This window comes from Chironomus tepperi, unplaced genomic scaffold (genome assembly GCF_022539635.2).
Source record: "Chironomus tepperi strain 1889 unplaced genomic scaffold, CSIRO-AGI_Ctep_v1 contig_161, whole genome shotgun sequence".
In the NCBI taxonomy this organism is placed as follows: domain Eukaryota; kingdom Metazoa; phylum Arthropoda; class Insecta; order Diptera; family Chironomidae; genus Chironomus; species Chironomus tepperi.
Window position 1 is genome coordinate 2,462,874 of NW_027226283.1, and position 21,521 is coordinate 2,484,394.

The following is a 21,521-nucleotide window of genomic DNA, read 5'->3' on the forward strand; positions in this document are numbered from 1 at the left end:
ATAAAAAAAAGTATTGAAATCTAAACTTTTACCATGAACAGATATTTAACAGTATTTAAGTTTAATTAATAAAAAAATATTCATAGCTTAAAGTGTTTGTAAGCTTTAAGAAATATATTTTAGTTTCGTACCCCACAAAAAATCAAACAAAAAATAAAAAAAGAGGACTTACCACTTTGTTTAATATATTTGGAACTTCTTAATTACATTAATTTGAAAGGTTGCACAGCTGTATATTTTTTAATATCAGTTTATATTGGTTTTTAAAAATAGATAAATCTTTAGGTGTGTATTTGAATTATAACCAAGTTCATCCTTTTATATTTGTGTATAATTTAAAGCGGAAAAATGACTTCATCAGGTTTTACATTACCATCAACTACAACACCGTCCTTAACAGCTCCAAGTCAGCCAACAGCCTCCACAGCTAGTTTACAAGCATCTGCAACATTACCGGTTAATCAAATGAATTTCTACAATCTTGAGGATCAAATAAACAAATATACTCTAGAATTGGCAGAACAGGAGAAAATTTTTACAAATCAAGCTACATGCGGTATGAATACTCTTCATTAATGCTCTTTATTTTATTAAATTTATATTACATTTCAGTAAATGCATGGGATAGTATTTTATTAAAAAACGGCGAAAAAATTGTGGAACTGAATAAATCTGTAGAAAAGATAAAAACTGATCAATCTTGTTTGGAACAAAAGATAGATTTTATTAATGCTCAGCAAAGTGAACTTTTTGAACTTATTATGCCACTTGAAAACGAATTAGCAAAGATTCCACAGCAAATAGATGTTGATCGTAGTCAAGCTTATTTGATGGCTGAAACACTGGACTCACAATTAAAGCAAATGTCTGAAGATTTAAAAGAAGTAATTGAGCATTTGAATGAAGCCAACAAATTTGCAGATCCAGCCGATCCAATGATTCAAATTGCAAAAATTTTAAATGCTCATTTTACATCTTTGCAGTGGATTGAAGAGAAAACTCAATCTATTAATAATCGACTGGATGAAATTTCAAAAATAAGTTCAATATATCAAAAAGAACGATCTTTTCGCTACGATTAAATAATCTTTATTTCCATTTTTTAATGAAACTTTAATTTGAAAAAGGGTGAAATATCCAATAAAAATACAAAAAAAAATTGTTTTAACGACTTAATATTGATTGTTCATTTAAGATGTTTGTTATCATTTGTTTATCCTTTAGTGCTAAGGAAACTTCATCTTCATTCCATTGCATGTAAATTCTGTGAAATCTAGGTTCTTTCTTTTTTGTTAATCTCAAAATTCCTCTTGTTTCAACCAGTAAGCATAAATTTACAAACTCAGATAAATCTGTGGCATAGATGTTTCTATTTTTGCAAACTTTCTTATATATATCATGAAGTCTTCCAATTGTGATATCCTTATTTTTATCATGCTTCATTATTAAAAGTAATGTACATAAAAGAATTTTCTGCTGTAGTGGAATATCATCAACTTCATCATTCAAATTCTGAGCACATCCATAAACATTATTTAAAACACTTACAACTTCCTTTAATTGAATTTTAGATTCATCATCACCAGCATCAACAATTGCATTAATTTGTGTCATATTTAGGGTTTTATCGTTTTTCTTTTTCTCAAGCTCTGCAATCTCTATCACCTTTTTTCCGAGATTAAGAGCTCGTCGTATATCACCAGAAACAGCGGATACTTTGGCTGCTAAAAGCTGAATTGCTGATGGAGGGAAAAGATCACTTTCTTCTAAACGTGATTTAAAAATTTCCACTATCTCGTTTTTAGTATAAGCAGGAAAATGCATTACTAAAGGTTTTAATTCACACTTTCGTTGTAGTCTTATAAGCAATCGATCCGTTAGGTCCAATGAATTGGCAATTCCAATGAGTAAAAGTTTTGAATTAGAAATTGAAGGCCATTCAAATATATGATACAATACATTTTGATTTTTTCCCGAACACAACTGATCAATTTCGTCAAGAACCAGAAGTGTTGTCTTTTTCTTATTGTTATTTTTGAAATAATTTTCCAGTAATAGTAGACTGTCTTTTTCGTTTCCAAAATCCTTTAAATCAAGCTCACTACAAATCTTTTTATAAATCGCTCCAATTGAACTAATACTTGTTGAATTAATAAATACAACTTTCAATTTAGATTCATATTCCTCGTTATTAATTATTTTTAGCAATGTTGCCGTTTTACCAGTTCCTGAAATATTTAAAATTTTTAACTCCTTATTTGAATAATAAAAGCCATTAGTAATTTACCTGGAGGTCCATTTATGTACAAACTGGATGATGTTTTTGTTGAAATAGTTCGATTAATGATCTGAGATAATTCTTCAAATTGTTTTTCACGTCCTGGTAATCGAAAATTTTCATTCGAAGCTAGAGCCCTTCGTGCGGAACTAAACTTGCTAATCTTTGGTGCTTCCAAACTTAATTTTTCTGCCAAGCAATCGGAAATTTCAGGACTTATTTCTAAGTTTACAATTTTTTTTGAGCTTTTGTTTGGTGATAGATTTTCATTTTCTGATAAACTTTTTCTCTTTCTATTTTCAAGACATTTTTCACCCTCATCATTACTTAATTCAGCTTTTTTAGAACTTCGAGTAATTCTTGGCATTTTTTTTTTTTTTTTTTTGAAAAGATACTTAAACAGAATATTTTTTTGGCGCCAAATCGATTAAATGAGGAACTTGAAATTTTTATGTTGCTTTTTTGCTCAAAAATAGTTTCATGCCCCATTTTCACAATCTTTTTCTACAAAACAAAAAAAAAAATAAAAACTAAATGAAATTATAGATAGCTGATTTTTGTGCATATAGATTAGTTAATTATCTATTCAAATGACCACTGAACATTTGGTGACCATTGATTTTGAATCTGAGCCTGTGAATAGTGAAAATGCGCAAATAACTCCGATAAAGAATATTTTAAAAATTAGTCAAAGAAATACTTTAGACGATTCTGATGTTATATTTAGTGATAGCCAGGAAGAAGAAAGGAACGAATCACAACCATTATTAGGCGGAGAACATCATGAAACGCAAATAATTTATAACCAATTTCCAAGTAAGTTTTTAAATATTAGGTGAAAAATAAGAATTGTTAATGCTTAAACCAAATGATGTTTAAATGAAGTTTCTTATCAGTTCCTTTAAAAAATCTAGACTTATCATAAATATATGAAAAAAAAGATCCGAGCTATCAAATAAATGACCTTTTAGAAAAAAAAATACCTACACATATAAGACTGAAACGCAATTGAATTTAATTATTTTTTTAGTTAAATGAATCATTCTAAACTTTTAATTCAATCATATTTACTTTTTGTAGCAAATCTTGGTATCTTTTATGACGTCATATGTTTTCGCACAATTTCTTATGTTATAATATTGTAATCCAATTGGAATCTCCAATTTTTATAAAACCAAGTTTATGAAATAATTTAATTCCTTTATCATTCTTCTTATTAACATATACATGTGGAATTAAATCTCTCTCGGACAACTTTTTTGCAAGATATTTTACTAAGGTTTCTCCATAGCCTTTTCTCTGCGCCTTTTCAACTGTTATTAAAACTCCAATTGCTAAATGATCATTAATAATTGCAAGCGACAACAATTCATTAGAAATTTTATCTCTAAGAGCATATCCACCGTGCACCATGATTAATGATTTAATCCATAATTCTGAATTTTCGTTTTTATATTTCCACAAACGATTACATATTGGAGCATCGTTCGCTTGTAACTGTACTAGATTTACTTCATTCGGAATCCTTTAAAAAAAAAAATTATTTAGGGTATTTGAAACTATTTCGTTTGCATACCGTATCTTGAGATTTAATGCACGTTCAATCGGTAAATAGTAGTAAGAGTTTTCTTCATTATCAATTATTTTACCCTTCCTTGCTGCAAGATGTAAAATCGGCTGTATTTGTTCAGCATGCAAAGTTACAAAACATAATTTACTATTCCATTTGATTAAATTTGTTTGTTCTAAGCATTTCTTTATCTCGCTCATTGATTCATCAAAAGAGAAATACCATATTGTATGGTTTTCTTCACCAGTTATTCCAAATACTGTACAATTTTCCTTTAATCCATTTCGATAGATGTAAAATGTTGGCAATATTTTGTCGGACAATTTTGAATATTTTCCTGATTCTGCTTTACATTTCTCAGCAGAATAAATGTAATACAAATTTTTGATTGATTTTGGAAGGTGTTCCTCAAATCGAAATTTAATATATTCTAATTCTTCCTTATTCAATTTGCGCAAAATATCCATCTTTTACGGCTGGTAAGCACCAACTAAGTCAATGAATTCTAATTTCAACATAAGTAGTTCATTAAGAAACTGAAGCGCATTTTTTCTACGTAGATCAGTTTATGGGCAAATCTACAGATAAACTGCATTGAGATTTTTTGATATAAAATTTTTAAAAGTAAACAAATTTTCAAGTCCTTTTTCTCTGATCAAGATTTTTATTACTAATGTGTTGCTTTCATTCTTTAATGGTAAAAGTGACTATTTTCCTTTAAAATTGAAATTAAATTTTGTAAACAAACGAAAATTGTTTTGCAATAGGACAAATCCGCCGAGTTCAAAAAGTGCAAAAATTTTGTTTTTCACAATTTTTTCTTTAATTCAGCATTTAGAGTAGTATTGTGGTATCAAATGAAGTGTAATAACTACAAATAAACAACTTGAGGTGATATTCTGATGCTATAAGTCACTTATTGAAAAGAAAATTTGATTTTTTGAGCGTCAATCGATCCTGCACACAAAAAATTATTTTCTAAAAATTCAAAAAAATGTTTTATTAGCAATCTAAACTAGGGATTTCAGAATTCCCGTTCCCGTGAAATTTCGGGAATCGGGAACGGGAACGGGAATGACCTTCGGAAACGGGAATATCCCCGGGTAATTTTTCCTACCAATTTTTAAACTATTTTGGAAAAAAAATGGATATATTCAACAATTTATGTATCTAAATACTTTTAAACTTTAAATTATCAATTATAAGACATTTTAATTGAATAATTTGAAAATTTGAAAAGTCATGTCAAAAATAGTTTGGTTAAAATATTTTTTTATTTGAAACGGGAATTTCGAGAATATTCCCGTCAGATTTCGGGAATCGGGAACGGTAATTCCCGTTCCCGTTCCCGGGAAAATTCCCGTTTTTGGAAACCCTAATCTAAACGGTATAAGCTCGATAATTTACATTTCATATGTGCAATTGTATCGAAAATTTTCATCTACCTAGAATTAAGTAATGTTACTTAATAAGACAAAATTAACAAAAAATAGCGTCAATCGATCCTGCACAATCGTTTGTTGCAAAACAAATTCACGAAAATTTGGAATGTTTACAAAATTAATTTTACTTAATTTATGATTTAAGCATCATTTTATCGTGCCTAATAATTGAATTGTGTGATTTGATGATGTTAAAATTATGTTTTGAATGAGAACTTCACTTAAAAACGTCTCAAATTAGTTTTGGATGTAAAATTTAACGGATAAATAAACAAATTTTTTCAGTTCATGCTTTCTGCGGATTTGCTCAATAATTAGAAACATTAACCGAAAAACGCTATTTTTGATGAAATTCTCCTTTACTAGACATGTTAAAACAAACATAATGAGCACGAAAATGAAGCATATAACAGCGAAAATTGACAAAATTAGTTTTCTGTTGGCTAACATTCATCTAAATTTAGATAAAAAACTGAAAATGATAAAAGGGTAATTTTTATAAATTAACCGACTAAATATTTTGAAATAACTCTAACTGAATTTTGAAAAATTTTACTTGAATAATCCGTGTTCTTTAAAATTTAATCATTTGCAAAATTATATTTAATTAAGTTAACACTTCAAGAAGACCTCATAAACATCTTTATTTACTCTTTTAACATCATAAACAGCATTCTAATGATAGCAATTGCTGTTAATTAAGTTATAATTATGATTTTAAAAATTTGTTTTCGCACGGATTAGGAATTTCGTTAAAAAAAGTATAAGTAACATGCATAAAAATGGAAATATTTTCTTAATTAAAGTATATTGAAGTTAACAGATAACATATAACGAACGGTAGTGAATGGATAAATACATAATATAGAGCAGTAAAAGTAACTAAAAGTGAGTAAATTAAGAGAAAAATAATTTTTCGTGAAAAATTTTATCTGTGGAATCACTCTCGATGCTATATTACTATTTATGTTAAATATTAAAATTTATATGAAAAACACATGGTTTTGAAAAAAGAAAATCAAGTCAAAAAAGTCTTCCGTAGATTTGTCCTTATGTAGGCTTACCATGATTAGAAATTAAAAGTTAAAAAATTCAGTTAGGAATAGAATATAAATTTTTAACGCAAAATTTAATTCTAAGAGCTCCAACTTAAATGCAAAAAAATAAAGGCTATGTCATTTGTCCTTGGAATCTTTGTCTAACCAGCCAGTCAAATTGAACCTTTTCTGACGGTAAATACGTTAAAAATGCTTACTGGTAGAAAAAACTGATAAGATTAATTATCTTATTTATATGCTTTTTATATTACTTATAGATACATTGATAATTTACAACGTATAAAAAATATTATGTAAACATTATTGTGCTCTATAAATTGAAATTTCTTCACGGGGTTAGGAAATGTACAAAATTTTATTTATATTCTAGTATACATATTTATAAGTGGAAATATTTTTTCGACCTCTGTATAGGAGTATCGCTTGTTTAAAAAATAAAAAACAAACGAAGCTAATTGTACAGTCATAAGTTGAAATTCGTGCAGAAAAGTTAAACGTACTTGACAAAAAAAAGAAATAAAAGTAATAAATCGATAGTAATTGAATTAATGGATAAACTAATTGAAGATTTAAATTTTCCAAAAATTGATGATGACGAAGACTTAATTAAGATTTCTTTATCTCCTCAACACTGTCGTATACCATTAACACAACCAATCGATGAATTCTATTGTGTCAGTGAAAATTTAAGTAAAAATTTAGGTATTGCTACATATTACAACAACAAATAATTTTTTTTTCTCTTTTGTTGATAAAAAAAAATGTAAATGACACTGTGAATGATTCATAGTATTACATTGTTTCAAATATCATCTTTAACATTTTTTTTATAAGCTCTATTTATTGACTAGCTTATAATATATTTTATTTTATTTCTTTCCTTAGATGATCCTCTATTCAGCGATCTCGTCTACCAAGCGGAATTAGTAAGTGAAATTATTTGAAGCTTAAATTTAATGTACATTTATTTATATTTTTTAGGCCATTGATGCTGGTATATATCCTGAAAGAATATATCAAGGAAGCAGTGGTTCTTATTTTGTCAAAAATCCTGCTAATGTAAGTTATTTTTTTTTTAATTTATGTCGCTCAATAGACATAGCATTATGATAAGTAAATCATGATTGCTAGCAAAAATGAGCGTATATAAAGACGATTTGCGAGGCATTAACTTTTTGAATATTCTGAGTCACGTTTAAGTTGATGTTGGTTGTAATCATACAAAAATTTATTAAATTAACTGAAAAATACAACAATAAAATTTATTTAATAAAAATATTTTGCAGAAAGTTGTAGCTGTGTTTAAACCCAAAGATGAAGAGCCTTATGGCAGATTAAATCCTAAATGGACTAAATTGTTTCATAAACTTTGTTGTCCATGTTGTTTTGGACGAGCTTGTTTGATTCCGAATCAAGGATATCTTAGTGAAGCAGGAGCCAGTTTAGTAGATTCAAAATTGAATTTGGATATTGTACCAAAAACCAGAGTCGTAAGATTAGTATCAGAAACATTTAATTATCCACGAATTGATAGACAAAAAGCAAGAATTAAAAGAACAATTAAAGAACGAATGCCAGCTGCGCGATTCAAACGAATGACGCTTCCTCCAAAGACAGGGTCTTTTCAACTTTTTGTTGATGGATTTAAAGATGCTGATCATTACTTGAGAAAATTTGAACAAGAGCCATTACCGAATAAAGTAGCTCACAACTTTCAGGTTCAGTTTGAAAGACTTGTTGTTTTAGATTATATAATTCGAAACACCGATCGAGGAAATGATAACTGGCTTATCAAATACGATGCACCTTCCTTGCATACATCAAAAAATGGATCTCTTAATGGCAGTGCGAATTCGATCAATAATAATTTTATTTCTTTAGCAACACCAACATTAGTTAATGGCTTAAATCACAACAATAGTTCTGGTTCAATTTCGAAAAATGACGATTGGAATGTAGTTGATTTGCCAGAAATTAGAATAGCAGCAATTGATAATGGATTAGCATTCCCATTCAAACATCCTGATTCTTGGCGAGCTTGTAAGTAATCGTTTTTTTTTCTTTATGTTTTATCCTAACGAATTGTTTTTATTGTTTTTTTTTTTGTTATTATTAATTTTAGATCCTTTTCACTGGGCTTGGCTTCCACAGGCAAAAATACCATTTAGTCAAGAAATTAAAGAATTAGTTTTACCGTTGCTTTCGGATCTAAATTTTGTTGAAGATTTGTGCAATGATCTTTTGGAGTTATTTAAACAAGATAAAGGTTTTGATCGGGGATTATTTGAAAAGCAAATGTCAGTGATGAGAGGGCAAATTTTGAATTTAACACAAGCATTGAAAGATGGAAAAAGTCCCGTACAACTTGTACAAATGCCAGCTGTCATAGTAGAGAGGTAATAAATAATCAAATTGGACCTATTCTCCAATTTGGAATTTAAACAAACTAGAATCAACAGTTCGCGGAATTTTTTATCCAAAAAGGTAGCTTAAAAATTAAAAAAATCCTCGTGTTATTGATTGAGGAACTTAAGCGAATTTTTGTCACAGCGATCGATAATTGATTAATAGTCACTTTCAAATCAACGCATAAATACAATAATTAACAGTTTTTTATTTTCTAATCCAACAAAAAAAAAAAAAACAACACGCTTTTTTATTGTTTTACAGTGTTCTTCAATAATTTTCGATGTTTTTAGTATGGTGTTAGTTATTTTTAGTCTAGTATGGTGACTTGGAATTAACTGGATCTTGTTTTGTTGGTCTGGAAGTGACCTGGATCCTACTGGATGTTGTTTTGTGGATCTGGAAGTGACCTGGATCCTACTGTATCTTGTTTTGTGGGTCTGGAAGTGACCTGTATCCTACTGGATGTTGTTTTGTGGATCTGGAAGTGACCTGGATCCTTCTGTATCTTGTTTTGTGGGTCTGGAAGTGACCTGGATCTTTTATTTTAGAATGGATCTTGTTTTTAGGTCTGGAAGTGAGCTGGATCATTTTCGAGATCTTGCGTTCCAGCCGACTGAACGAACAAATTGTCTTATTAAGCTACCTTTTTGAAAAAAATTTCAAAAATGCGCTGAAAAAACGGACACGTTAACGCCGTTTTTCGGAAAAAAAAACGTAAACGATCGTTTTTTAAAAAAACTAAATCAACAAAAATGTTCTTAAATGATGCATTTTGAACAATTAATTGCTTTATAATTGAAAAAGTTCAAATTTAAATTTTGTGTGCAAATTTTTCATACAATTGTCTTTAAAATTTTAAACCTTTTTATTTTTTTTAGATCAAAAATGAATCAAGGTTCATCACGTTTCGACTCATTCAAACAACGGTTCATGAACAAAAGTCCTATCTTCTCATGGTGTTAAAGCTTCAGAAGAGATCAACAGAAAGTTGAAAAAATTCATTCTGCCTTACTAAAAATCTATCTATCGATACTTTTAAAAAGCTGTAAGGACTACACGAATGGTGAATAGTGATACTTTATCGTACATTTAAATAGTTGCTTTTAATGAGTTGTAATGTATGGAGATTAAGACAAGATGTTCTATTCAAAGAGAAAAAAAAAAAATATTACTAATATACCAATCTATCGAAATTAATAATAATGTTAAAAAATTAGTACATTCCACTTGGCCTTTGCCTGTATTGGTTAGATTTATGATTTTTTTTATAAATTAGCCTCTACTAATCACAATAGTTCAAGCTTTTTTTTTAAAAAAAAAAAAAATCAGCTTAAAGATTTCTGAAAGCTAATTTATTAAATTATGGTTCATTTATTAAAATCAGTTCGTTTTTCTTTCAGTTTTGCTCTCTTTGTTTGAGTCAATGTTATTGACTCCATATGAATACATAAAATGCTTATTTAATGTTCAAATCAGTTAAAAGAAAGCATATTAACCAAAATATATTTAATTTAAAGAAATATTTAATCAATAAATTTCTTAGCGTAATTTTAAAAATAAATTATCAACAATAAAAAAAAATATTCTAAGCGTAATACAAAATATAAAAATTTATTTGATCCATTGAATTAACATTCTATATTTGATAATAAGCTAGGAATTTGTTCATCTACAAAACAGCCTGGAGCCAAATAAGACAGCTTAGTGATAGTGTCTTTTGCGAATTCAATCGATGGTGGTTGATATTTTGCTTTTTTTGCCCATGGAAATTCTTCACGACCAGTTGGACAATTTGGCATAAAACTTAATTTCTGAGTCGTTTGAAACTCCATTGGAACTGAAAATAAATAAATTATTTATTTGGATATATATAAATAACAAAGAAAATAAACTTACTTTCAGATTTCTTGTAAACTAAAATTGGCTTAAAAGATTCTCGTTTTCCATTTATACAGTTTGGCATGAATGAGAGTCGTTGAGTTGTTTCTTTTTCAATGCATCCACACGGTTTTATTATATTGTCTTTTGGAAGAATTTTTAAACGACGAAATTGAAATTTGGGAACGAAATCATGCTTTTGTGTTGTCATTTCTTGCATTGGTCCGCTACTCAAAAAAGATGCTGATTTTGGAATTATTGGTTTTGTTCGTTCCAGGACGCAATAAGATGGAAATGATAACTGTAAAAGAATTTTTTTTTTATTTACCAGTTTTTCTAAAGTACCTAGAATTTTTTCAAACATTTGTGAAGAGATATGAAAAAATTCCATATTAGTTTTTCTTATTATTACCTTCGTAATTGTTTCCTTCTCTAGTGGACCATCTGGGCTCTTTAAAAAGCCTTTAGGGCGAATTATTGGAAGACGACAGCAAGCGGCAGTATTCGGATCAATGCATTCAAACGATTTCTTATAAATTGTCTCATTAGCAAAAGTTTGCAACGGTTTTTCATAGCAAATAATTGGTTTACAACTTGTTTGCCGAGGTGGTTGGATGTATTTTCGTTTGAAAAAAGGTGAACACATTGGCATGCGACATTTTTTTGGACATGGACAAAGTTTTGGTTCGTGATCGTCCGTACTGATTTGTTCGAATAGAGAAGATAGTTGTTCACAGACTTTGTTATCGCTATCAAATGCTGCATCATTTTCAAAACTTTGACATATATTACAAGCAGGTGAACAGGACTGATCTTTATAGCTTGTTTCCATTTTTTCTTGAATAGCTTGCTGCAATTCCATTTGAATAGATGAATTTTCGTCACTAAGTCAAATAGGACATTAATTAATGAAAACATAAAATTTTATATTAGGTAGATTTTTTTTTTCAATATCTTTATAGTTACCACATAGTTCTTCACGTCTAATTTTATTATAAGATACAAAAGGCTAAAGGTCAATTAAATTTATGATGAACTGAAACTTGTGAAAATTCGTTTGAAAATGAAAAACGAGGATAAAAAAAGTTAACTGAGATGATTTTAATTAATTTTTTTACTAAATTCTATTAACCTAAAGTTTTTTAAGAATACCTAAATTTTAAAAAAATATTAGTTCTGTTCATTTGTTGTTAAGTAATTCTTATCTAGAAATTTCAGTAATGTCGAATAATCTGGTGACGATTTTCTTTTATCAATCGTATTTTTTGTTCATATTCATTTTTCGTTTCATCTTCTTTTAAAATTAATTTTTCAAATTTTTGTGCTGGTTAAATACTTTGCGAATTTCTTTGTCCGATTATAGTTGAACCAAATGGAAATATTTTACTTGTATCATATCCAACTGAGGATCGTTCTCCAACATATGGATAACAAACTTCGCTTTCTTTCAATATGATTACTAAACCAATTATCAATGTTTTCAATTGACTCTTTTTTTTGAATCCACTTTCGATAAAAAAGACTTCTCTTCCTCAACCGCATCTAAGTCTTCTGAATGAATTTTCTTTACATGATCGTATGCTTTTTCAACTAATGATCCTTTTGATTCTAAAAATTTATTTTCATCGTCAACATTTATGTTTGGTTCCATTTCAATTGACTGTTCTAGAAATGACTGAAATTCTTCAATTATGGCTGAATTTCTATTATAAATTTCATCTATCGTATCATTTATATTAGAATAAGTTAAACTTTTTCTAATGATTTATATTATCAGTGACAAGCTTGTCATCTGTACTCGATGAATTTTTTTGAATTGTTGAAGATGTTATATTTAAATGTACATTTATCATTTTATTGTCAAACGATAAAACACATTCGATGCTGATTTTTCTAGGAGTTGGGTTCTAGGATATCTTTTTCACTGCTAATTTAAATATGTGCGTTACTAGATTGGATCCATCATTATGGGTATGATGATAAAAGTCTTCTGGATGATAATTAAAATCGCTCATATCATATGACTTATTAATGAACAAATCAACGAGATCAGAAGTAATGATTTCATTGTTATGCAATTCGATTTTATTATCATTTTCTCTAGTGCTCTATCAACTGAAGCATTACTTATTTCTATAATAATTGCTGGATTTTTTCCTATACGGAGTCGTTGGAGGTGATGGAAGATTTTCATGTTTAACGTGGAACTTAGCATTTTCAACTTTTTCAATACTAGGTGTTTCTATAAATTCAATATTGAATTGAACATTGAGCATCACTTCCATTAGATTTTATTGCCGACTTAAACTTTGTAAAATCTCTATTTGGTTTTGACGGTGGATTATCATAACACTTGTTCATTTAATAAGTTATCGGATAAAGATTTACTAAAAAATTTATCACTTTTCTTTTTTCCAATCTTTAAATTTCTCTTTTTGATCAAGCCTTGATCTTTCTCGTAATGAATTGAAAATCTGAGTTGCTAAATGAAATTCTAGTAGAAGAGACATCATTTGAAGTGAAGGAGTAATGTAGACCTTTTTAAGTTTTGCTTTTTTTTTCTTGGCGGTGCAATAAATTGATTTACATTATTGCCTTGATCGAATATTTTAGATATAGATACACTTTTGAGATTAAAAGCGTATCTTTAAAAACTTTTTTTTACATATTTTTATTTTTTACTTTTTAGTTTTCTTTCTCAAAATTTTTTTGTATCCGAACTATCATTACTGAAGACTAAAAATCGCTTTTAAATGACAATTTCAATTTCAATTCGAAATGAATTTGGTCTTTAATAGAAAAGAGTACACACATTTTAAAAAATTTCGATTTTGTGTTCCATGAAGATAAATTTATACTTTAAAACAGGCGAAAAATTAGGGTTTGTTATTATAAAATCGTCAACTTTCAATTTTTTCGCAACTTTATTTTTGATTTTTATTAAGAATGGTTAATAAAAGATTTAGTTGAAATTTCAGATCAATCGGATAATAAATGTGGGCAATATGTCGAAAAATCCTCTAATTTTGAGTTAAAAAAAACTAGTTTTTTGGCCCTAACTACTACAAAATTTTAAAATTTTGTAAAATTTTTTTACTACAAAACAGAGTAATCTTAGATATACTTTTATGCCAAATTTCAGCTCTCAAGCTTCTACGAAAGCAAAAATATATCAAGAAATCGTAGATTTTGGCCTTAAAAAACTAGTTTTTAAAGTTTTTTTTGGCCCTAGAGCAAAATTTAATTTTTTTAACACAACTATACCAAATTTCAGCCTTTGAAGTTAAGTAGAAGTGGTCGAAGTAGGTACTTGAAAATTTGAAAGTCTTAAACAGAGCAACCTAAATAAAAGCGTATAAATAAATTAATTTATCTAAAATATTTTCACAAAAAATATTATACACAAAAAAAACATTCATTAACAAACATTACATTAAAAACAAATTTTTTAACCTCCAAAAATACATTCAACACTTCATTTTTTTCAATGCTGTTTTCTTGAAAAATAAGCAGTAATTACACAGAAATGGATAGGAAATACCTTTTTTGGTTACTCATAATGAAGAAAAATAAGTATTTAAGGACTAAAATAATCGATAAAAATCGGTCAAAATTTTCTTCATTCTAAGAAAAAATGACTGATGTAACAAAAATATAAAAAAACTTAATTAAAGAAATGCAGAATAGGGAATATAGTTCTCCAAAACATATTTTGCCATCTATAAGATGATTTTCATGTGTTTTCCGGAATATATAACGAGCAAAAATTAAAAATATTTGCAAAATAAAAATTGAAGGCAAAATTCCTATTCATACTTTTTTCTGAGAAAACTGTTTACTTCCCATACGAATATACCAATTTTTTATTTTTTTATTTAGCGTATTTTTGAAGTTCTTAGCTTTAAAGTCCAGCATATCAGAAGATTTCAGAATTTTTCCGTCAAATTTTGTTTATATTTTGTGCTAGAAATGTTTTTATTGCCAAATAATTATAGTAGCACATTAATTACGTATTAAAGTCTTGATTGATTCAACATTCGTAATGAATTTTGAATAAAAAGAGATAAAACTTTAAGAGATTTAAGATTTATTGTTAAGGATAAAATCGTAGTGCTTAAACGTTCTTGAAACACTGTAACTCGATTTAAGAGAGGAAAGATGAATAAATAAAATAAAATAAAAAATAAAAAAAAATAAAACTACAAAATTCGTCGTGTTGGAAGGACGTCAGCGCATTTTTGTCTTCGTTTCACTTTTATCAAAATAACATTCATTTATACAAAATAAAAGGATTTTTTACCCTATTCAGTTTACAAATGCGTTTTATTTTATGTAAACATAGCCATAATTTTGAGTATAATTCCGCCAGTTACAAATATGTTTTCTCGAAATCCCGGTCCCGAGAAATTTTCAAGATTACGATAGCGAGAAAACATAGTTACACAGTGTTTCACAGTTAATTTATGAAAAAATTAGCTTTCTTCGTTCTAATTTTTCTAAATTTAGATAAATTTTGGTGCTAAGAAAATGCATTTAGGTAGACAAAAAATTGGACTTACGCTACGAAATTTAATTTCAAAGTTCTCTTTAAGTACACAATTTAGCTAAGCTAAGCTTCACTTAATTAGACAAAAAATTACAAAAGTCCTCGTGTTATTGATCGAGGGACTTAAGCGCATTTTTGTCCCAGCGATCAGTAATTGATTAATAACTTAGTCACTTCTAGATCTACAAAACGAGATCCAGTAAGATCCAGTTCACTTCCAGACCTAAAACACAAGATCCAGTAAGATCCAGGTCACTTCCAGACCTAAAAACCAAGATCCAGTAAGATCCAGGTCAATTTCAGATCTTGAAAACAAGATCCATATAAAACTTCCACAAATTTAAGAACTTCATCATTTAATGGATTTTCATAATTCAAACCTCATAACGGTTAAAAAAAATTCAAACATTGTTCAGTAAACTCTGTAAAACAATGAAAAAACGTGTTGTTGTTTTTGTTGTTGTTGTATATGAAAATGAAAAGTTGTGAATTATAGTATTTATGCTTTGATTTGAAACTTTTAAATGTATTTGCCCGCAATAAAACAATAACACGGAGCTAATAAAACAAACCTGAGCTCTCTACGATGTCTAATAGCTGAGATAAGAACTTAGCCCGAACGAACGAACGAACGAACGAACAAAGTGTCTTATTAAGCTACCTTTTTGAAAACAAGTTTCAAAAATGCGCTAAAAAGTAAGTTACACATGATTTAGCTATCAGATTTATAGTTTTAGTGAAAATTTAAAGATGTAATTATGTTTAAAAGAATAATTTTCAAAAAGTGGACAATCTCCTTAAATGGATTTGCCCATTTTTTTTTTTTTTTTGTTTACAAAAAAGAAATAGTCATAGCTAAGGATTTGCTAGCTGTAAGATTTTTATATGCTCGGAAATAAAGATCTCTCTACGATATCGAGTTATTCTTGACTACCTACCGCACAAGATGGATTATTAAGCAACCTTATCAAAACAAGATCAAAAATGCGTTAAAAATAATGATAAAGATGATCCTTTTTTTTCTTCGGTTCCTAATCTTTTAATTTATTAATTTAGTTTATTTCAGAACAATTTTGAAACTTAAACTATTTATTCTCAAAATCAGTGTTGATATCTTTGAATTCAAAGGCAAGTGATAATATATGCTCTAAAACTGTCAAATTTATGTTGAAAATCAATGTTAGTATATCAAAGCGAAAAATAAGAGTAAAAATACTTCAAAGGTAAGCAAAGGCTTGCAACGTTTTTTGCTTCTATTTTGACCGTCGTATACTATCATGAATAGTAAGTTATTTTGAGATTTAGCCATTTTCAAGCCGTAAATTTTGATATATAAAAATTGGCTCTCATTCTAAAATTTAGAACATTAGAGCTTTCATTCACACTTGCCTTTAAATTCAAAGATATCAACACTGCTCAAAATAGAGAGAAGATAATTATTGGAAAAAAATATTTTTATATTTTGATGATTCATTCATTTAATTATAAAGGAATTGTTAGTTTAAATTTTAAAAGAGCCTTAAGTTCAATAGCTAAACATGTACAAATTCATTTCAACTATTTTATATTGTTGTTATTGGCTGGAAATTGTTTTCTCATTTGATTTTTTAAATGAAAGAAACCCATCAATAAGTTGTCGAGAAAAACTTTATGTATTCAATTTTGAAAAAAAAAATGAGCTTTAAATCTGTTAAGTTTCATTTTATCTTAATTTGATCAAATTGCATCAACGGGATCAACTTCGTTGTCTGAACTGCTATAATCATCGAATTCAATCTCATCATCCATATCACCTTCCACAAACGTTACAGTATCATTAATACGAACGGATTCTGGGAATTCGCCATATGTTTTCAGATTTCTTGCTTCGTCTGGTGTATACTTAAAGATGACATCAGCTTTAGTGTCCTGATAATCACGTAATCCAACAAGAATTATATCTCCTTGATTTATCCAAACCTTAAAAAAAAAATCAGTATATTCATCTCAATTCAGTTTTAATTTTTATCCCTTCTTTCTGAATTTTTAAAAGATTCAACAGATAAAACAATTAAATGATGCTTGAATTCGCATATAAAGTGTCTTATCATGCATAAATAGTCAACTTTTTCTTTGTCAAAAAACATGGTGTCGTCGTAGACTATTTTTTTTTTGCAAATTTTTTAATCTGCTGCATACCTTTTTCCTAAGTTTCCCTCGAATGTGGCATAATCTTTTAACTCCATCAAAACACATTGCTTCTAGTCTTCCATTTCCAAGCATTTTTGTAACTTGGGCATATTCTTGTTCATCCTCTTTAAACAACAATTCACGCTTTTCTGATTCATTTTCATTTTTACCACGACGACGATTTTTTCCTCCTTTTCCTTTATTTTTCGGCATATTTTCTTTTGATTTTCTTTATGCTGTTTTTATTCCAAATTTTTAAATTTTTCTTTTTTCAAAAAATAAATTTTATACTTTTTAATTGAGGGGGGATACAACTACCTATTTTTCTGTTTTAAATAATTTGAGGGAGTTCAACTACACATAATTCAGCAAAAAAAATATAATAGCTGAAAAAATATTTCTCTTGGACATAAATTATTATTATTTTTGCTTAATTAAATAAATAAAGTGATAGTGATTCCAAATAAACTTTAAAAATGTAAATCTCGGTATATAAAAAATCAAATTTATTAAAAACGGTTACAAGATAATTGATTTTAAAGGCGAAAGCTGATTTTTTTCAAATTTAATTTTTATACTTTGTTGACTTTTTGTCAGTTCTTCGTACAGCATAAAACAAGTTAATACATACATATATTTTCAAGACCTTTTTTTATCATTTGTGTGTACGTCCAATATATAATAAAAATCAAACGACGAGTGATAGGAAGGCGATATTTATATAAAAATATTGTGGTTATTTTTATATTAATAATAATGGAATTCATTAATAGCGCATTAGATTTAGATATTGTTGCTTTTGATGAATCAGGTTTGTGTGTGTATTTTTTATATTATATGTACTAAAAAATTGCTACTTCTTTTTTTACCTTTATTTTTTTTCTAATTTATTTATATCTATTGTAATTAAATGTCATAGCTGATGCTGAGATACAAGATAATTCTCTTTTTGCATCGAGTAACAATTCATATGTAAGTCAATTTATATTTGTAAACAACATTTTGTAGTCCGACCTTTAAATTAATGATTTGAATTTTTTTTTAAATAAAAACAGCAACAAAGTCCAATGATCAGCACCGAAACTTTCAGTGGCATTTCAAATGCAAGTGCATTTAATCATCATATATTTGGTGAAGTTTCAAGACCACATAACGATGGAGTAATTGATTTAAGTTCTGAAGATGAAACTGAAGGATTTGAAATACTGTCAACCCATCGTAAACGTCAGCATCATTCAACTGAAAATCTCAATGGAAATAATAATAATAAAAGGAAGCATAAGGAAAGCATAAAATTGTATAATGATAGTCAAAAAAATAGAAACAGAAATGTTCCATTAAAGAAAAGAGGTGCAAGTAATCGCGAAGAAGAATTAAATTTCCTCAATTTGATCGCAAGTGAAGATTCGAATCATGCTCAAAACACAAAAGTTGGCAGTTCAAGAGATTTATTGCCGACATGTGATAGTACAAATTCCACCAACCAAAAATTTTATCACGAGTTAGAGCCAAAGGAACGAAATATTAGTAATAACAATGATCATAATAAATTCAAGAAAAATACAGAAAATAATTCAATATGTAACTGTTTAGAGTGCTTTCCAAACTTAGGTTCCGATAGCATTAGTTCAAAAATTAAATGCAAAAAATTAGGAAAATCAGATTTGAGTAGTTCTTCGATTAGCAATAGTTCTTTGATAACAAAAAACAGTCCATCGACGTCTTCCTCGCTTAGAACCGATTTGTCGTTAATTCCTGGACCAAGTGGAATTCAAAAGCCTATTAAAACCACCAAAGTCACAAAAGATCAAAAAAATTTTGATTCAGATGATGATTACGATTCGGATGAACAGCAAATTCCACAATCGGAAAGAGCTAAAACAGATGATTTAGCAGCGCCCCATTTACAGCTAGACTGGAGTGATTCTTCTGATGAAGACAATGACGATGATGTTATTTTTGTTAATGACCGTTCTGAGCCCATAGATTTGACGGCCGATTCTGAAAATGAGATTGAAAACAAAACACAATCGTCTATAGATGCTTCGAAGAAAAGCATCGACAAACGATCGATTAGTGAACAAACAAGCGAAAATCGGTCGAATTCAAGCATAAATTATCATTCATTATGGCCTCCGCCATCAATGAATACATCGGCTCTGTCAATTTCTCCAAGAAATTCAACCGTTAATTTTCAACGTCCTCCCATAATTTCTCCAACATCATCAAATGCTATTATTATTCCAACGCCTCCAATTATTCCACCACCAACTATTTTGCCTAGCACAACTTCAAGGCAAATCAACTTTCAAGAAGTAATTACAGGAAATGATGTCATGTTGTTTGAAGGAGCACAAAATTTTTCAACGCATTCGTCGAGGTCAAGAATATCACCTCTTTCAAATAATGAGTCCCGACAAGAAAACATTTCAAATCAAATCAGAGAATCAAATCAGAATAATTATGATTGTAACGGCAACGGCAACAATATATCTGCAAATAACAACAACATTTATCATCGTAGAATCGCTCAGCATCATACAACAAATTCGCATCACAACCCATCATCTTATCATGTCGAAGATTTAACATCACAATCAAATAATCTACATCAATCGACACAACAAAATAATCGTGGAGTTGGTCGCTGCCCTTTTTTGACCGAAGGACATCACTACAATCGACCTTCTAGGCGTTTGGCACGAGAATTTTATCCAACGTCGAATGGGCGTCCTTATGCAGTTCACGAAGATTTATGGAGGAGACAATATCAAGAACAGGAAATCCGTCGTCATTATTGGTCAACTGCTGGATTTAATGAAACTCCAGAAGTTCAAGTTCACATGGTACATATGGATCCTTCTTCATCAATTCCTCATCGATTAGTAACGAATATTGGTGAAAATACTAATAATTCTAGCACTAACTCGACAAATGACATTCTAAATAGATATCGAATGCAGCGCAGTTTTCATCGCCGCTCTTGGTAATTTATTTTATTATATTTCAATTGTCACAAATCTATAATTTTTCACATTCTAGGCACACACATAATGAAGGAGACTATCATCATTTTCATCATCAGCCACATATTCATCATCATATGCATTATTCAATTCCACAGACAACTCCTCATGTTCACTTATCAATTGGGGTAAATCGTCAAGAATTCTTTAAACAATTAAGTTTAATTTCTATAAGTTTAAATTATCCTCTAGTTGAGACAACCTGAAAGAGTTAGCCAGCCATTAAACTTATTGACTCGATTGAATCGATTTGTCAGAGTTATCGAAGAGCGAGTCAGTCGAGGTGCAACACAGGTAAATCAATTTTTTAACTCTTCACATTTCTTCTTCTTTTTTTTTCATATTGATAATAATTAACTATAGGAAACGATTGAGATAAACACATTGCCTCATAAATATAAAAAACTTCGTCGTGGTAGTGAAACAGATGAAGACAGTGAAAAATGTACAATTTGTTTGTCACAATTTGAAGTTGACAACGACGTCAGGTATTATTAATAGCATTAAATATAGATATATATACTCTATTTTTCCCTTTTTATTTTATTATTATTATTTATTCATTAGACGTCTACCATGCATGCATTTATTTCATCGTGATTGTGTCGACCAATGGCTTGTGACCAGTAAGCATTGTCCAATTTGTCGTGTGGATATTGAAGCACAAATTAAATATAGTGATTTGGGATGAAAACTTTGTGATATTCATATGAAAAGAAAATAAAACTTTAACAAATAACTAATGATAATAAAACCGTGTAAAGAAAAAAAACTTATTGTATTTATTTCAAATTTGAATCAATTTTAATTTTGGTTATTATTAATTTTCATATTTTTAAATGCCACATTTGCGTGTTCTCATTATAAAAAGAACTAGACAAAAAAATATTAAAATTTCAACTTAATCACATATTGCGTATTTTTTTTTTTTTTTTATTTTTATTTTAACTACCTAAACAAATCTTCTAAATGGATCAAAAAAAATCCATTGTTATTGATTCTTTGACTTATTTTTAATATTGAATGGATACTAATTTTAACGCTCTCGAGATATTTATATTTATAAGTAACTATTTAGGAGAAACATACCAACTCAAAAAATATAAAAGTAATAACGATCAAAAGGTAAAAAAATTGTAGTTATT

The 21,521-nt window shown here is 28.6% G+C and overlaps 7 protein-coding genes and 1 long non-coding RNA gene across 11 annotated transcripts; 3 read left to right on the forward strand and 5 right to left on the reverse strand.

The window, feature by feature from the left end:
- Positions 1–138: 138 nt before the first annotated feature.
- Positions 139–1,176, forward strand: Nup62 (Nucleoporin 62kD). Of its 2 annotated transcripts, none has more exons than XM_070637489.1 (3): positions 139–285; positions 342–556; positions 613–1,176. In XM_070637489.1, the coding sequence occupies exons 2-3, from the start codon at positions 349–351 to the stop codon at positions 1,080–1,082; spliced, it is 678 nt and encodes a 225-aa protein (XP_070493590.1). In that variant the 5' UTR covers positions 139–285; positions 342–348; the 3' UTR covers positions 1,083–1,176. The 2 variants fall into 2 exon arrangements, with proteins under 2 accessions (XP_070493590.1, XP_070493591.1); XM_070637490.1 differs by having other exon boundaries at positions 145–220.
- On the reverse strand, positions 1,078–3,071 carry Cdc6 (Cell division cycle 6). 2 transcript variants are annotated; one of them, XM_070637485.1, is made up of 3 exons: positions 2,288–3,071; positions 1,549–2,228; positions 1,078–1,476 (listed from the first exon to the last, which is right to left on the reverse strand). In XM_070637485.1, the coding sequence occupies exons 1-3, from the start codon at positions 2,643–2,645 to the stop codon at positions 1,165–1,167; spliced, it is 1,350 nt and encodes a 449-aa protein (XP_070493586.1). In that variant the 5' UTR covers positions 2,646–3,071; the 3' UTR covers positions 1,078–1,164. The 2 variants fall into 2 exon arrangements, with proteins under 2 accessions (XP_070493586.1, XP_070493584.1); XM_070637483.1 differs by having other exon boundaries at positions 1,078–2,228; positions 2,288–3,069.
- Positions 2,759–9,960, forward strand: Pi4KIIalpha (phosphatidylinositol 4-kinase II alpha). 2 transcript variants are annotated; one of them, XM_070637481.1, is made up of 6 exons: positions 2,759–3,094; positions 7,234–7,274; positions 7,330–7,407; positions 7,635–8,388; positions 8,471–8,744; positions 9,636–9,960. In XM_070637481.1, the coding sequence occupies exons 1-6, from the start codon at positions 2,869–2,871 to the stop codon at positions 9,718–9,720; spliced, it is 1,458 nt and encodes a 485-aa protein (XP_070493582.1). In that variant the 5' UTR covers positions 2,759–2,868; the 3' UTR covers positions 9,721–9,960. The 2 variants fall into 2 exon arrangements, with proteins under 2 accessions (XP_070493582.1, XP_070493583.1); XM_070637482.1 differs by lacking the exon at positions 2,759–3,094 and adding an exon at positions 6,770–7,050.
- LOC139088317 (uncharacterized) lies at positions 3,304–4,353 on the reverse strand. Its single transcript, XM_070637487.1, has 2 exons — positions 3,855–4,353; positions 3,304–3,803 (listed from the first exon to the last, which is right to left on the reverse strand). Exons 1-2 carry the CDS (start codon positions 4,313–4,315, stop codon positions 3,410–3,412), a joined length of 855 nt encoding a protein of 284 aa, XP_070493588.1. The 5' UTR covers positions 4,316–4,353; the 3' UTR covers positions 3,304–3,409.
- A 221-nt stretch (positions 9,961–10,181) lies between the features above and the next one.
- On the reverse strand, positions 10,182–14,058 carry LOC139088316 (uncharacterized). The gene is made up of 4 exons (XM_070637486.1): positions 11,602–14,058; positions 11,048–11,519; positions 10,654–10,936; positions 10,182–10,594 (listed from the first exon to the last, which is right to left on the reverse strand). The coding sequence occupies exons 1-4, from the start codon at positions 11,604–11,606 to the stop codon at positions 10,386–10,388; spliced, it is 969 nt and encodes a 322-aa protein (XP_070493587.1). The 5' UTR covers positions 11,607–14,058; the 3' UTR covers positions 10,182–10,385.
- A 2,752-nt stretch (positions 14,059–16,810) lies between these two features.
- Positions 16,811–17,680, reverse strand: eIF1A (eukaryotic translation initiation factor 1A). Its single transcript, XM_070637491.1, has 2 exons — positions 17,360–17,680; positions 16,811–17,140 (listed from the first exon to the last, which is right to left on the reverse strand). The coding sequence occupies exons 1-2, from the start codon at positions 17,561–17,563 to the stop codon at positions 16,898–16,900; spliced, it is 447 nt and encodes a 148-aa protein (XP_070493592.1). The 5' UTR covers positions 17,564–17,680; the 3' UTR covers positions 16,811–16,897.
- A 161-nt stretch (positions 17,681–17,841) lies between these two features.
- Positions 17,842–21,148, forward strand: LOC139088168 (protein kinase 4). The gene is made up of 7 exons (XM_070637245.1): positions 17,842–18,161; positions 18,270–18,322; positions 18,406–20,336; positions 20,393–20,504; positions 20,569–20,670; positions 20,740–20,864; positions 20,944–21,148. The coding sequence occupies exons 1-7, from the start codon at positions 18,107–18,109 to the stop codon at positions 21,065–21,067; spliced, it is 2,502 nt and encodes an 833-aa protein (XP_070493346.1). The 5' UTR covers positions 17,842–18,106; the 3' UTR covers positions 21,068–21,148.
- Positions 20,302–21,421, reverse strand: LOC139088169 (uncharacterized). The gene is made up of 2 exons (XR_011544189.1): positions 21,329–21,421; positions 20,302–21,070 (listed from the first exon to the last, which is right to left on the reverse strand). It is a non-coding gene; the product is annotated as an uncharacterized lncRNA (long non-coding RNA).
- Positions 21,422–21,521: the final 100 nt, after the last annotated feature.